At 31.7% G+C, this 16,007-nt stretch overlaps 1 protein-coding gene and 1 pseudogene across 6 annotated transcripts in view; both read right to left on the bottom strand.

The window, feature by feature from the left end:
* The window catches only part of SENP6 (SUMO specific peptidase 6), a 100,069-nt gene that overhangs the window by 44,954 nt on the left and 39,108 nt on the right, over positions 1-16,007 (bottom strand). For 5 of the 6 annotated variants that reach the window (XM_019729596.2, XM_019729601.2, XM_019729599.2 and 2 more), the window contains 3 exons: positions 14,855-14,997; positions 13,732-13,836; positions 9,415-9,435 (listed from right to left, as the gene is read on the bottom strand). In XM_019729596.2, coding sequence (XP_019585155.2) covers positions 9,415-9,435; positions 13,732-13,836; positions 14,855-14,997 — 269 coding nt within the window. The remainder of the gene's footprint in view (positions 1-9,414; positions 9,436-13,731; positions 13,837-14,854; positions 14,998-16,007) is intronic. The other variant, XM_019729598.2, reaches the window with a different exon arrangement.
* On the bottom strand, positions 2,749-2,848 carry LOC141571949 (U6 spliceosomal RNA; annotated as a pseudogene).

Genomic DNA, 16,007 nt, shown 5'->3' with positions numbered 1-16,007 from the left:
CAGGGCATTAAAAATAAGAGATTATTCTATTATTTGTAAATCCATTCACACAAGTGATCAATATCATAGATTAATTAAATTAATTTAAAAAACTGAATTTTCCTGTACAGATTTAATATTCTATTGTAAAAGTCAAAGCACCTACATTGAAAACAAAATATGAAAATGACACAAGAAAATAAGAGTAGTGATAGTCATGTATTTGTAATAGCAGCAAATAGTGAGCATCATGTGCCAGGTACTGTTCTAAGTGCTTTGTATCTATTAATTACGTTAATCCTCACAATAACTTTATAAACACATACTATTATTAGTACTTTATAGATGAGGAAACTGAGGCACAATGAGGTTAATTAATTAGCCCATGGTCACACAGCTATTAAATTACAATGCCAGAATCTGAATCCTGGCAAATTGCATTAATATTGATGAGTAATGGTGTTTCCATCACTATTGAGCAGCATTTGATAAAACTGGGCAATTTCCACCCTGCCAAAATTTTAATATTTGTGAGGATATGAGTTGTGAAGAATATGCCTTAAGAGGCAGCAGTAGTCCTAGCGCTATAAGAAAGAAGGTAGGTTTTCAGCTCCTAACTACACTGTATTTAGCTTAAAATAAAATGTACTGGTTTTCTATTCCATACACTTTCACACTACAGGATATAATAATAGTCTTCTCTTTACATAACTGAATTCTTAAATCTCCAATTTTTAAAACTCTACACTTTTGAAAAATAAAGATACCAACTTTAAAATACAACAGAGACAATGATTCTGAAAAAAATGTGTGATGATACTATTATGGTAAACTCCAAAAACTCGGTATATAGTATAGTTTTAAAAGTAGAGGACAACTCAAGCAGTTGACATTCTTAAATAAAGGATTATCAACAAGGGAAATAATTATTTGTAAGTCAGTGGCCAAAAAACCTAGAAATACAGATATTCTGGGGAATGCTATAAGCACTGGTTTCTTCAGTAGTAACTGACATAAATCATCTGAGACAGCAAATCACAGAAGTACAGGGGTTGATGAAAATACTGCATTAATGTATTCTTTGCAACTTGACACAGTGCACTGAGCCCTGCATTGCTAATGAGGAACAAACACACTGAATATATCATGTAATACCCATGACCTTCTCATGTACTGCAATGTAATGTTAGTAAACTATTATGCATATCTTCCAACATTTCCAAACCTTACGGCCACTCTATATCCAATATTTGCTACATGTTTCTCTAGACAAACAGGGCAAATTAAGTTTTGTTTTTAAAAATTTATTATAATGAATAAATTACAGAAATAAAAGCATACCTTAAGTTTAATACAAAAAATATAAGAATTTCAAGATAAAGGTATTATTAATAGCTTGATAAAAGTGGTAAAAGAACTTTCTAGCCATAATATCTTGTGTTCTTTAAAATTCAGTTTTAAAAAAATTTCTGCTTGGTGATCAGAAATCAAATTTTGTTAACTCTTGTTTTGAGGGTTCCATCACTCTACAGATACTAAAATTTCAAAGTACAAATTGGTATGATGCTCACGCCTAGAATTTAGTTTCTCAGTGGATATTTCTTTCCCATCTGAAACCAGCAGAAGCAGAAAAGCTTCCCAGTCATCTCTCATATATAAGGTGGGAGGGTTTTTGGGGGGCTTCTGAGGGTTTGTGTTTTGCATACAAGTTTTAGAGAAAAACCTCACCTCACGGACCCAACATTTTACAAGCTGCATAAAATGAACTGGGAGAGGATTTTTTTTCTTCTTTGCAGGCTTGTTCAAGTAACATCAAAATGCTCTGCTCATTAAAGGTTAGACAGTTCTCAGCCCCGAAAGCTTTCAAAATAAACTTAATTTTGGAATAATTTTAGATTTGCAGAAAAGTTGATGACAATTTAGAATTCCCTTATATCCCTTACTCAGTTTCTCCTAATGTTAACACCTTCATTATCACTATACATGTCAAAAAGAAACCAACATTGGTATACTACTTCTAACTAAACTCCAGACTTTATTCAAATTTCACTAGCTATAACAATATCCTTTTATTGTTCCTGAATCCAGTTCAGAACCCACGGAATTTAGTCAGCATGTCTCCTTAATCTCCTGCTTGTTTCTCAGTCTTATGTTTTCATAATCTTGACGTTGTGGGGAAAAAACTGATCAATTATTTTGTAGAATGCCCCTCAATCTGGGTATGATGTTTTTCTCATGATTAGACTGAAGTTGTAGGTTTGGGGTAAGAATATCACAGAGGTAAAGTGCCCTTTTCGTCACATACCCGGAGGTGCATGGTATCAACGCGATTTATCACTGGTCACATTAACCTTGATCATTTGGCTTACGTAGAGTGTTTGTCCAGTTTCCCCAATCTAAAGTTACTATTTTTCCCGTTCGACACTACTTGGAAGCAAGTCAGTCAGTCCATCCCACAAAACGGGTAAGGACAGTTTAGCTTCACTTCCTAAAGAGGGGAGTATCTACACATTATTTGGAATTCTGTAATAAACAGCTGTCCATTTCCCCCAATTCATGTTATTGCAGCTTGTAACATCTTAGGATAGTTCCATAAATTTATCCACTCATTTATATCAGTATCATTTATGGGTATTTTTTATATTTTGGCTATAATCCCATTGTTTCAGTTTTGGCCCTTTGGAGCTCTTTCAGTTGGCTCCTGTGCGCCTTTGATGTGACCTCATTCTTTTGTTTATTCTGGTAAAATATATGTAACATAAAATTTGCAAAAATATGAAATGCTTCACTAATCTGCTTGTCATCTGTACGGGGCCATGAAAATCTCCTCTGTATTTTTCCAATTTTAGTATATATGCTGTTGAAGCAAGAGCCCTTTTGTTTCTTCCAAGAGTACTTGCTTGGTTTTTTGACACTATAAATTGCTCTACTCATTTTGTTTCCCCTGAACCCATACCTAGAATCAGCCATTTCTCCACGTTCCTTTTATTATAGAGTAGTATTAGAAACCAGGATCTGGGCACTGGTGCTTTTGGGCAGGGGATAGGTTTTGTTTTAGTGATAAGTCAGTTTTATTAATCTTTCCATTGCTCTAATGTCAAAAGATGTAAACTTCTATAAAACGTATTAATTTTAAAGTTAAAATCCATTATTCCAAACTCACGTTAAACTCAGAAATCAGTCTAATTTTTGAAGTATGTATTAAAATTTCCTACAGCCATACTCTAAACAAGAACTTCTTGCATATTTCATTTTAGGGAGTATATTCAGTTATATAACATTTAGTTGTTACACTCTTATAGACTGTGCCCATTATAAAATGTGCTCTTCTATCTTATTTACGAGGTGTGATCAAACAATATGGTGAATGTTTAAATGTAAAAAACGTTTTTACAGAAAAAGACACATTGCCATTAATCCCCCTCAAAGTACTCCACCTCGCCTCGAACACACTTATCCCATGGTTCTTGCCACTTTCTGAAGCAGTTCTGGAAATCTTCTTTCATGAGTGTCTTTAGTTGTGCTGCCGTGGCTTCCTCGATGTCCTGAATCATTTTGACTTTGGGGAAGAGCCAAAAGTCACATGGTGCCAGATCCAGTGAATAAGGTGGATGAGGACACACCGTAATGCTTTTATTGGACAGAAACTGGCATATACTAGAAGCAATGTGTGACATGAAGTCTTTCCACTGTAATCACAAAATATGGTGAATGCTGCTGCCGAGTGCCATCCAACGGAAAGGGTGGGATCTTCAATACGGGAAGTGGAGTGTCAAATCTTATTAACAGTGTGTGACACAAGTTTCAACTTGTTCAGTGAAGTCTGTCGGGTATGAGCTATGGTTGACAGGTGTGTTTTAAAGTGTGCCGTAAATCATCCTTAATCATGACAACTCTCCATGTCACACATCACTTCTGGTACGGTAATTTCTGTCAAATAAAAACATTATGGTGGGCCCTCATCCACCTTATTCAGCGGATCTGGCACCGTGCCACTTCTGGCTCTTCCCCAAAATCAAAATGATTCAGGACATTGAGGCAGCCACGACGGCACAACTAAAGACACTCAAGAAAGAGGACTTCCAGACCTGCTTCTGAAAGTGGCAAGAACGATGGGATAAGTGTTTGAAGCGAGGGGGGATATTCTGAGAGGGATTGATGGCAATGTGTATTTTACTATATATATATTTTTTTTACTTTAAACATTCACCGTATTGTTTGATCACACCTCGTAGTACTTCTAATTCTTAATTCCATCTCATTTGTTATTAAAATTCTATTCATGCTTTCTTTTTGTTCGCATCTCTTGTGACTTTAAACACCCCTTTACTAATTATGTCTGATTCTTGTAAAAAGCATAGTATAGCTGGATTTAACCCAATTAGTTTATTAAATGTATTCAACCTGATCACAATTACTATAACAGCTGATAGACTTCATGTTTTCCTCTCATCTTACTTATTAGTTTTTTTTTATATTTGTATTTATTATTTTACTTTGTTTCCTCTTTTCCACTATTTTTACTGGTTTGCACAATAGCTATTCATTGTTTCCCCTCCTAGTTAAATAATTTCTCTGGACTCTTATTCCAACTGCATATTTCTGTTCACATGTTATCAAGATTCTATTAATACTTCCTCAAGTAAGATGTTTTACTGCATCCCAATAAGATGAGATCTTTAAAATTCTTTTACTTCCCTCTCAAAGTACCTCCCAAAAAAGGCCTTAAGACTCCTTTTACTACTGCCTTTCCATCTCCCTAACTTTAGATTTTGCTAGGATAGTTTTGAGTACTTGGTCATAGACTATTTTCTTTTGCAGAACATCTCTATTTGGAAAGTAAAACATGTTTAGCCTTAACTGAAGGTCACTGACTTAGTTTAATTGTGCCAAATTATAAATCATATACAAAAAATTATTATTTTTTTAATCTTAAAGATTTATCAGGTAATAACACTTCCCTACCTAAAATGCCCTAAACGGTTCTAGTGAGTGCACTAATATAAAATTCAAACTCTTCAGATCATCTTACAAAGCCTTTTATGATCTGGATCCTAACTGACCTCACCAAACACACCTCATAACATTTTCTTTTTTCCCCTTTGCTCCTCAAGCTCCAGACATAGTGGCCCTTCTTTTGGTTCTTTGAACATTCCAAATTCATTCCTGCGTTAATATCTTAGCACCACCTCTCCCCCTCCTAGAAAAGCCATCTCTATGATCATGGCATGGCCAACTCTTTACTTATTCCTTGTTTAAATGTTAGCTTCATAGAAAAGAGTTTCTCTGAACATGCAATCCATACTGTTACTACCTCATCATCCAATTATACTTCTTTACACAGAACTTATTTCATGTTTTACTTGTTCATTACCAATCTTTGCCCATCAAATATAATCTATAGGAGTGCAGTGATTTTATCTGCTTTGTTTGTCACTGTATCTGTATGCCTAGAACTAAGCAGGCATTAATAAATAGTTAGAATGAATAAATGTGTATATCTAAGTGCAGAATGTAATTAGAAGTGTATTTATCAGGTCAAATAATTATACAAACACTGCTGTACAAGGATGGTAATATTGTCAAAACTGAACCACTGGCCACCGTGCACAGCCATCATACAGTAGTAATTCAAAATATTAATTTGTCAGCCAATGCACAAATATCAAAATTCAGATATTTGAAAGGCTCTATGAACTTGTTTATATTTGATTGCACAGGTTGGTTGGAAACTGAATACATCTGCACTCTCTAGTCTGTTTACTGTCTTACCCCCTAAACTATTTCTCGTGCTTTCATATTCAATCACTGTTTTCTTCACAGTATGTTTTATTATGTGGCAAGACAAATCATTCTTCTCTTCCCCCATTTATTCTTTTTTAAAAAAATAAGTCTGTGTTCTTCTCAAATATTCTTCTAAATAAACTTTACAGTTGGTCAAATTTATTAAAATAAAGTTGCTGAGATTTTGACTAAAACTGTGTTAAATTTACTTTATTTTAAGGATGTCTATATGTTATGGAACATAATATATATATTAATAATACATATTATTTATATTATTATATGAGGTAAATAAATATAAATTATATTTTACCTTATTTAAGGTTAATATCAAATAACCAACCAAGAACATTACATGCTTCAGATTAGGTTCTTTATAAAGAATTTATAAAGAATTCATCATTAATTTTATTACTGGACATTATTTTTAGTTTGCCACTGTGAATGAAATTTTGGTCTTTCCAATATATACTCTAATTGATCAGAAGTGAATGAAAAAATTATAAGTAATGTTAGTCTTATAGCTTGTCATCATGCTTAACTCATATTATTTCTAAGGTTTCAGATAACCATTATAAATCCAAGGAAAACACTATCATCTGAACATAATTTTATTTTCAGATACCTTGCGACAGCAATTTATAATGTTGTTATATATTGGTACTACCTATCTGCAAAACAATTTGTGAACTTATCAAGAATATTAAAAAACATTCGTAACTTAGCCCAAAGAATCTTTTCTAAGAGAGTTAAGAGATGCATTTAGAAATTTATGTACAAAGTTGTTCATCAATGTGTCACATACCTCAGTGAAACACAACCAGAAATGAGCCAATGGGCAGATAAATTATGTATCTGTAGGACAAGCTATTATGCAATCATTAAAAATAATTTGTAGAAGGCAACTTAATGACAGGAGAAAAATGCTAGGACATACTGTTCGGTGAAAATTCAGAATACACAACTGTATTTTTATTTTTATTATGACTCCACATGTTAGGTATATTAAAAAGTTATTAGGAAAAAAATGATTAGAAAGAAATGCATCAGGATTCTAATGTAATATTCTATTTTGAGAGCTTTTTAAAAATTATAAATCTTCTGATTATAATACTTATCTTTTCAAACACACCCTTTAAGTAAACATTTCTAGTATTCTATGTATATTTTATTGTATTTTCCAACTTTGTACTTCTTTATTGTTTAAAATTCTACAATATGCACAGTTTTTACAATAAAAGATAATAAATATATAAAAAATGTTAATTTGAAAATCACTGTCTTTCAGCTTCATAATGGGTCAACAGATTCTTTATCTTGGGAGGGAAAAAAAAGTTCTAATACCAGATTAAATATTCTAGATTGATGGTGCTACCACATACACTGTATTCACAAACTGTCCATGAGTCAGAAGGGAATTTGAGTCATTCAAGTTGTCAAAGTCACCCACAACAAAGAACTGGCAGCAAATTTTTTAAGTTTGTGAGCTCTGGATCTTAGCATTGTTTTATTTATTATTTAGTCCAGCTTGGTTTTAAACTTAAAACTCACCTCATTGTGCCCAGTATATAGTACAAGTGGAAAAAGCCTGGAAAAGATTAACCTTCCAGATATAAATAAATCACTTAATTCAGAGATTTATAGTTCCTCATGTTTTAAGGGATTTCCATTGCTCTTCAACATTCAGGAAAATGTGGCTTAGTGTTCACAAGGGAGGAAAAAGGATTATGTAAAAAAATATTTACAAAGTAAAAATCTACTGACACAAAAGCTCTTCTCAGTTTATCTCTGACAAAGCTCAACATAAAATAATTTTAGGTATAAGGATCTAAAGAACAAATGGGCTCAATTCAACCCAACAGTAACTAAGCTGCTGAATAAATCACTCGTGTAGTCACTACCAGGCATTTTAGAAATAGTTGCTGCTGCATATTTAGTCCCTGGCATTAATCTTAGTACAAAAGACTGAAAGAATTTTGGTATTTCTTACTGTTACAGAAATTTCAAATTTTACAGTATATAAGTCAATTTTAAATAATTATCTCATTTGTTCCTCACAAATTTCCTTTCAAGTTGCAAATATTATTATCCCCATTTTAGAGTAAGTTGTGTGTCTACTGCTAATGCTGGTTACTTAATTCTACATCTCTGATTTCTACTCCAGTATTATTCCAACAAGAATGTAAGCTCCAAGAGGGTAGAGATTTCTCTCTGCTCCTAGAAGAGTGCCTGGCACATAGAGTCATTGAAATATCTGCTGAATGTAGCAATGAATAAGTTTCCTCTACAGAAATACGTATAAGCCAAAACAATGGGGAAAAATAATATAAACCTTTCAATGCTATTGTGAATAAGAGAATAATGTAAAATCTTCTGATAATATAAATAATACCTATATTTTATCTATCTTATGGTACAGCATACAGGAAAGAATTTATTTTTATAAAACAAGAGTGTTTCGATGTGACTGTATCAAGACTTATTTAATGTATAAATATATTCTTTAGCAATTTTATTACATACATCTAATTAATAGCCTTCCAAAAAATACAGCCACTTATGAGTTAATTTTTTTTAATACAGAATGGCTCTATATCTAATAACGATGTGCTCAAAAAAGAAAAATAGGCAAAATAGGAAACTAATTTTTCTTTCCTAGAAGTAGTAAAATATTTGCACAACCCATTCATTTAAAACAAGTGACAAATCTTGCTGACACCTTTAAATTTATATTTCAGAAACTTGAGTGTTCATGAAACAAGATGGAATGTATGCATTTTATAAAATATTGCAAGTTATCCTCTTTGCCTCCTCTATACCTTTAAACAAAATTAGAGTTAAAATAATATAATTAAAATTATAGAACATCCCTTTTTTTGACCTTCACCAATTATTTGAAAGTACTTGTTTCATACAAGGGCTATTAACCTATTTTTAAGGAGGAAGGTTCACACAATGCTTTTGAGACTCTCAGGAAAGCCAGAAAAAAAGATGCATACCCACAAAGTATTCTACGTACATACACTGAGGAGAGAAACTATTCTTATGGACATGTGCTTTAGAATTATTACAACCATTTCACTATTCAAAGAAATGTATGTTCTTAAAAACTTGTTTCCATGTTATTTATATTATTTCACATTTCTGCTAAAGGACAAGGTGTTTCCCAATGTTGTCACAAAGGGAACAAAACAGGGATCATAAAATTATGTTATAAATTTAGGGGTCAGAATAGGAATACGTTTGATGTTAAAAGTTTTAACTCCAAGCTTAAGGTAACCTAATTCCATTTTTCCCCTCACTCTACTGAAGTGTAAAAATAAAAAGTATTATTACTAAAATATAACAAGAAAGATTTTACTGAAATCAAATTTACTATTAACGCATTGAAATATTCTATTTTTAAAAGGGAAATAGTCACACATCAGTATAAATAAATAATAACCACTCGTGAAAAAATGTGTATTAAGAATTATGGTGAAACACTAACCACATAAGTCAAATATGTTGTGCTATTAATGTTGCCTTTTATTAAAATAATTACTAAGCTATAATGATGACTCAGATCGGTGGATACTTTTCAAAGCATATAAAAAAATCTGATATTTTACTGTTTTATCCATGCTCTAGTTTCATCAATATTAGGCTTACCTTTCCTTTTGGTCCCGAGTGCTTAAAACATGAAAAAGAAAAAAAACGTAAGAGGCAAGACCTCATTTGTGATATATCATTGTAGTTTTAGTAACTGCAGTCAATAAGGCAAAACTCTAAAGTGATTAATTTTTTTAACACATTATATATACATAGTATATACTACGTTTTGAATCTTGTCAGATATAAAAATTGTTTTCAATTTTTGTCAATACAGGAAATACTTTATTTCTAAATATATTTAAGGAAGAAAAAAGAACGTACAAAGATACGAAAAATTACTAAAAGAACCTTATTTAACCATCCAACATTTGAGGATACATGTTATTTTAGAGTAACTATGTAAACAGTCTTCAAGGAACAATACAAAAGTGGTTCTAATCCTGTTATTAGATGTGATTATTTGCTTCTGAGCAAAAAAAAAATAATTAAGGTTTAAACTTTTGCATAAAAGCCTTAAATACAGTATATAGTTTGAGACATAAACCATATAGGAAAGGCCTGGGATTTAAAATCATGGTCTCTAATCAAAAGTCCAGTGTATAAAAGATCCACCCTTCTCCACAGTTCATAGAAAATCTAAAAAGCTATTAATAGCAATTATTTAAGGGTAAACTTACAAAAAAACCTCAATTTAGGACAAGATTTACATCCTAGAAGTATTCCTCTTTATTATAAAAGGAACTAAATATCCAGAACTCTAAGCAAAACAGTTTACAAAATCCAAGTCCCCATATTAACTCTTGTATTCCTGTCATGTGGAGAACACAAGTAAAATAGCAATTTAATCCCAATAAATTAATATGGTAACTTGGTTTTACATATATGACACTGGAAAGAAACACTTATTTTAAAAGAAATATTTTCAATACAAAGGAAAAAAAGTATAAATTTACATGATGTCATATTTCAAATTTTACCTCTGCTATTAAAAAATGGGATAATCTGTATAAAATAAGTTTATGTTGGATAAATGACATAAAATGAGGGAATATTATTATTACACCCATTAAAGTGAAACAAACTATAAGCATAAACTTTATATACTTATTTATATACTTATTTCTTATTGAATTCTATTTTCAGGAAAATTAAAATGAAAACCAAAAGTTAGGTACTAATCTAGCCATTTTCATCTCTATACTCTGTGCCTAAGAAGTGAGAAGAGTTTAGTACTCGCTTATTTTTGTTTTGTTTTTTAAACTCACCTGTATAGAGTCAAAGAAAGAGGTAGAATACCTAGTAGTAGAAGAAACAGGTTTGGTTCTTTCCAACACACACACACACACACACACACACACACACACAAGCTCTTTTCTCTTATCCTTGAAAAATTCATTTATTATGACACGATACTGAATTTGTAAGTCATTGCACTTCTACAAGATTCTTCAATATGTGTTTATTTCAAGCCCTGCCCTAGAGGAACTTACATGTTCTTTGTTTGTTTTTTTAAAGCTTTTGAAAAAATGGAGTGGGAAGCCATAACTACCAATCTAGGTCTTTGTAAAAATCTCAACTTACATTCTTGTTGGACTGTTTCTTTCTTGAACTAATGGGGTACTAGTGCTCTTAAAATTTTTTTAATAAAAGGGAAAGAAAACTGATTGATTCTGGTATCTATAGCTGATTTACGACTTCAAAAATATTTTTCAAAGTAGTGCTTTTAATTAATAATTAAGTCTTGCTTATTCCAAAAGCCCATTTTCCCATTTATGGTTTTTACACACTTCGTAGACATTCATTTTCCCCTATGGGCCTTACAAGTCTTTTCACCTATCCTTAATAAAAAAACAAAAGAAAGTTAGCAAGCCTGATTACAGTTAAGGGTGAAAATGGTATAGAGTGATATACATTTTTTAAGTTCTGCGTTTCTTTTTCCATACCAATACTATCCTCCATTACTATCAGTGCATAAACAACCTATCTTTTACATATGAATTAAATTAATATTTGGAATAGCAGTAAGAAAACAGACGGGAATAGTAATATTCTCCCAAATAGTGGCTAATCTGATCTGAGATTTTAATAATCTTCATTCATTCCTTTTAGATTAAAAAGATGTGACATACTTGTTCCCATATCTTACTAAAGAACTAAATTATACAAAATGTAGGTCTGATTAACTTAAGAGACAAGTTATACCACTCATCCCAAGAGTAGACTGTGTGTGAATTTACCAGCTGGTAGCATTTCCTTTAATTTCAATTAAGAGTTAAGAAAATAAGAAAAATTAGAAGCCAGTGTGCTTACCCTCATCTGAGGCCTGACAATTGTGCCACCACCACACTAATTAAAACCAAAGGGCTTCTAGCAAACATCTTAGGTGAAGTCTTTCTTCATGACTTTGAAGATGTGGTTCCTACTGCATGCAGTATTCTCTTCTAGCTAGTACACTCAAAAGCTACTGAATACTTCGTTGTGAATGCTTTACTACTCCCTTCTCTGTAAACAGTATTACACATACTTTGTATATCTCTACTACCGCACCTACCACGTAATCATGTGTACTTGTCTTTCTGACCTCTACCTTAATCAAACTTGAGCTTCAAGACAGGGACTTTTTGTCCTACTCCTTTGACTACTCTATCTCATCTATACCTGGTATGTAGAATGAAATCACTCAATGTTTTTGAAGGAAAAAAACTGGAAAAACTTTCAATGAGTTGTCTTTGAATTTCAAAATCTTTTTAATGACACACTGCAATAGGACTAAGAAATGTTTATTCTGTAAATAAGAGATAAACATAAATAGAATCTGTTCTGCTGAACTGACTTGTCAGGTTTTTCTTATTGCCCCTACTACTTCTTGTCAAGTATTTCAACTCTGGATTATTTCTTTAAATACAAAATAATTCAGGTTTTTTTAAAAGAAACAATATTTCACTAGTAAATATCAGTTCCTATTAACAGAACCTTTTATAAAGATGAGCAATAATACACATGCAAGGTGTAACAGATACTGACACCTAGAATAAAACAAAACAAACCAATTTCCAAACTGAAATCAGATTTTTTAACATAACCAATGATGAAAGGAGGGACGAGGAAAATAGAACACAGTGCAAATAATTCCAAACTAATAGATAACTTCAAAAGCAATAATAATTTTGGTTGTAGAATATATCACTCGATTATAAATTAGTATTTCAACTTAGACCACATTTTCAGAATATCAAGAATACAGGTATTTATCAGCGATGTATTCTATCATTGTGATCAGTGTGTGAGAAACTATACCTCCTACCATTCTTTCCTCTCCCCTATTTATTCTCCTTTTATTATTTATTCTCATGAATGTGCCACATGTAGGCCAGAGAACTTGATTTGTATACTTTACTGTAAAACAAGCCAATTTTTGGTATGTGCAGGAATTTAACTTTCTTTTTAGTTGAATTTCTCAAACATGTTATGTGAAAACTATGGTAAAAATATATATTTAAGCAAAAAAAGGTTTTCTTACTAACATATGAAAAAGAGTTAAGGTTTTTAAGTCAAAAATCTATGATATAGCAAATCTATGTAAATAATAAATTAGCAAGGGTTTCTAAGAGGACACCTTTTCTGAATGAGTAGCAGTCTAAAGTGACATTTTTAAATAATGAAGAACAGCATCAAGCATACATACCAAATCTTTAAATTTTACTAGTTATAAAAAATTTTATGCAATAATTCATAATGCAAGAAATAAAGGGATTATTTATTTAATTGTTGGAGTCTAAGAATTTCTTAGTCAACGGAAATTGACTCAGAACTGAAATTTCATAACCATCCGAAAATGGTAATGAAAAAACCTCAAAAGCATTTAAAACACCAAGTTTTCTCCACTGTTACTCTCATTATTTCAAGGTTGAAGTAGTATTTTCACAATCAATGAAAACATCCAAATCTACTAAAACAAAATTTTCTCAAACATTTAAAACTAACAATATGATTTATTTCGATACTATAAAATCCTATAAACCTTACAAAGAATGTAAGGTAATAACTGTAGTTTTACTCATCAGAGCTAAACCACCAACTGAAGATTTTTCTGTCAAATGTTGTAAGTTCAACGCTGTAAAATTAGGAAAATTTAATGGGAACATAATGCAATAGAATGGCTTTTATTTAAAAAGTCTCTATTTACAGAATGTGATTTATTCAAAAGTAGATATAAAATAATAAAATTCTAGGACATGAATTATTTCGGCGATAATGAATATACCTTTACAGACAATGGAAACAGTAAAATTCCACATAGTTAAAAAAAGAAGTGAAAAGAACGATTAAAGGAATAGTATGTATATACCAAACAAAGACAATTAGAATCCTTACCTCTGAGCTGCTGTTTTTACTATTGGTGTCTGTGCATTAGCATGTTGAAAACGTCTACCTTGAACTACAGTTCCAGAACATAGTGATGCATTCTGTGTATTTTCACTGCAGATTCAAGAAACAAAGAATAATTTGAACAGGGGAAAATTACACACACATATACAAAATAAATCCTTGAAAATCTAAGCACATGCACAAAAAACGTTTACCACTTTTAAAAAAATGTATAGATAAACCTAACTGGCCATGTTAAATTATCCATTAGTAGTTTTCCATTTTCTGAATTTGTCTCCGAATGTTTCCAATCCAGTTCATGAAAGAAGATAAAGAGTAGAAGAATACAAGACTAGAAATCAGGACTCCTAAATAAATGTTTTATACTATCAGATTTCGATAAATTAATTCTGATATATTTTCTCTCCTTATTCTCTATTTAGGGACTATTTATAAAAAAGCTTTTAAACTGAGGATTACAAAGTTTTCTTATATGCCCAAATAAAAATATGTTAATTGTAAAAAAAAAAAAAATGAGTCCTAAATTCTACACCTCTTTCTGCCACTGACTCAAAAGTTGCTTAGCCTTTATGTGCCTCAGCTGTCTGTCTATAAAACAAAGTAGAAATGAAATAGTGATTTTCAACCCTATTTCTGGGAGATTTAACAGCCCAATCATATCAGTAACAATGGTTCACTATGACAAGCACTAGGAAAAGTGGGCTATAACTAGAAGAGAAAAGAAATCTTTAAAATAAGAAAAATTAAAAAAAGTCCCGATAAGAATTCCCTAAAGGAGACATGATCATCCACCCTATGATGCCTTCTACTTTTCATATCATGGTCGAGATTTTACTAAGCATTTGAAAGCAAGCTCCTCTTATGAAATTCTAGTCTGCAGAAATTTTTCTTGCAATATTTTTATTTGGAACCAAGAAATCACTGAAGTCAATCATACTCTCAAGATTCAAAGCAAAGAATCCACACACTGGGAAAACTCTACCTCTTAGCCCTACTGACAAAGTGACAAGAAAAGGTATAGACTGGGTCAATTGGCCAACAAAGGTAGTTAGTTTTAGTGTCAAACCCTTTATCTTTCATGTAGGAAGGTGTGGTGAAGTGCCTATACCTCAATTTCTTATTGTTGCTCAACATAGTAAGTCCAATTGGGTTGCCTTTAAAAGGTTTGAAACTTTCAGTCTTGTTTCGTCTTGCATATGTCTTCCAGGAATCACCAGGACTAGTAGCAACAATTTCAGATTGACGATTTAACTGTACAAAAAAAATCCATAAATGTTAAAGAGTCAATAAATACCACAATATGACAATTTATCAACAATTTGAAAACCCATTCCTTAAAAAGGTAGTAAAAGTGTACCAGCTATTAGGGATGGGGGAGGATGGCAGTGACATGTATCTAAGAGTAATTCAATTATAATACTTTTTTTCCTAAGGACAACACAAATATATAGGAACATGGGTATTTATGACATTATTTTCCTTTCACTTAAATATCTCAAAAGATATTTGGGAAAGTTAACAGAGAAGAACAGAAGGGTTGAGGATAGAGGATCTTAGGATAGCTCTTTTCCAAGAGTAAAAAGTAAACATTTCCCCTGTTTAACAGGTCTTGCTGCTATCTGTAGGGCAGTATAGACAAATACGGCAATAAGTTGTTGTTTTAACATATACAAGGACTTGGCTTTAGCATCGAAGTTTCAACAGAAACACAGAACCCAAGATATCTTCCTAAGTTCACAGTTGCAAATGATAATATAAACATATCAATAACAATCACTTTGGGTAGATCACAATTTGACAACAGAATGCACCATTCCTTGGGAAGTTCTTCTCAACAAAGAAAACTACTTTTATTACATTCATTGCGCAGAACATTTAAAAGCTGCTTTCACACTCAACACAAAGGTCTTCAGTTCTTAATGATGATTTACCCAAAACAAAAATTTTAAAGTAATTCTTATAAACTTGAATTTTATTTTTGAAACAAGTCTAATATTTTATTTTAGTTTTTACTCTTTTACAAGAAAATATAGTCATAAGAAGATAGCAACTTGCTTTTTTCCCAATTACGTCTATAGAAACCTAACAATTCCCTAAAAAAATACCTCACACCGAAATAGTCCTAAGGAGAGAGTTCATGATACCAGCACGATTCTTGTTTTTAGGCGTATCTACATTACATAATTACAAAAAGACCTATTTTGGACATGCTGCTTGTCACTTTCTCTTCCTTGAGACATTTCTTTACTTCCTAATCTTTT

This window comes from Rhinolophus sinicus, linkage group LG05 (assembly GCF_036562045.2).
Source record: "Rhinolophus sinicus isolate RSC01 linkage group LG05, ASM3656204v1, whole genome shotgun sequence".
Classification (NCBI taxonomy): Eukaryota; Metazoa; Chordata; class Mammalia; order Chiroptera; family Rhinolophidae; genus Rhinolophus; species Rhinolophus sinicus.
This window is presented reverse-complemented; position numbering and strand designations above follow the sequence as displayed.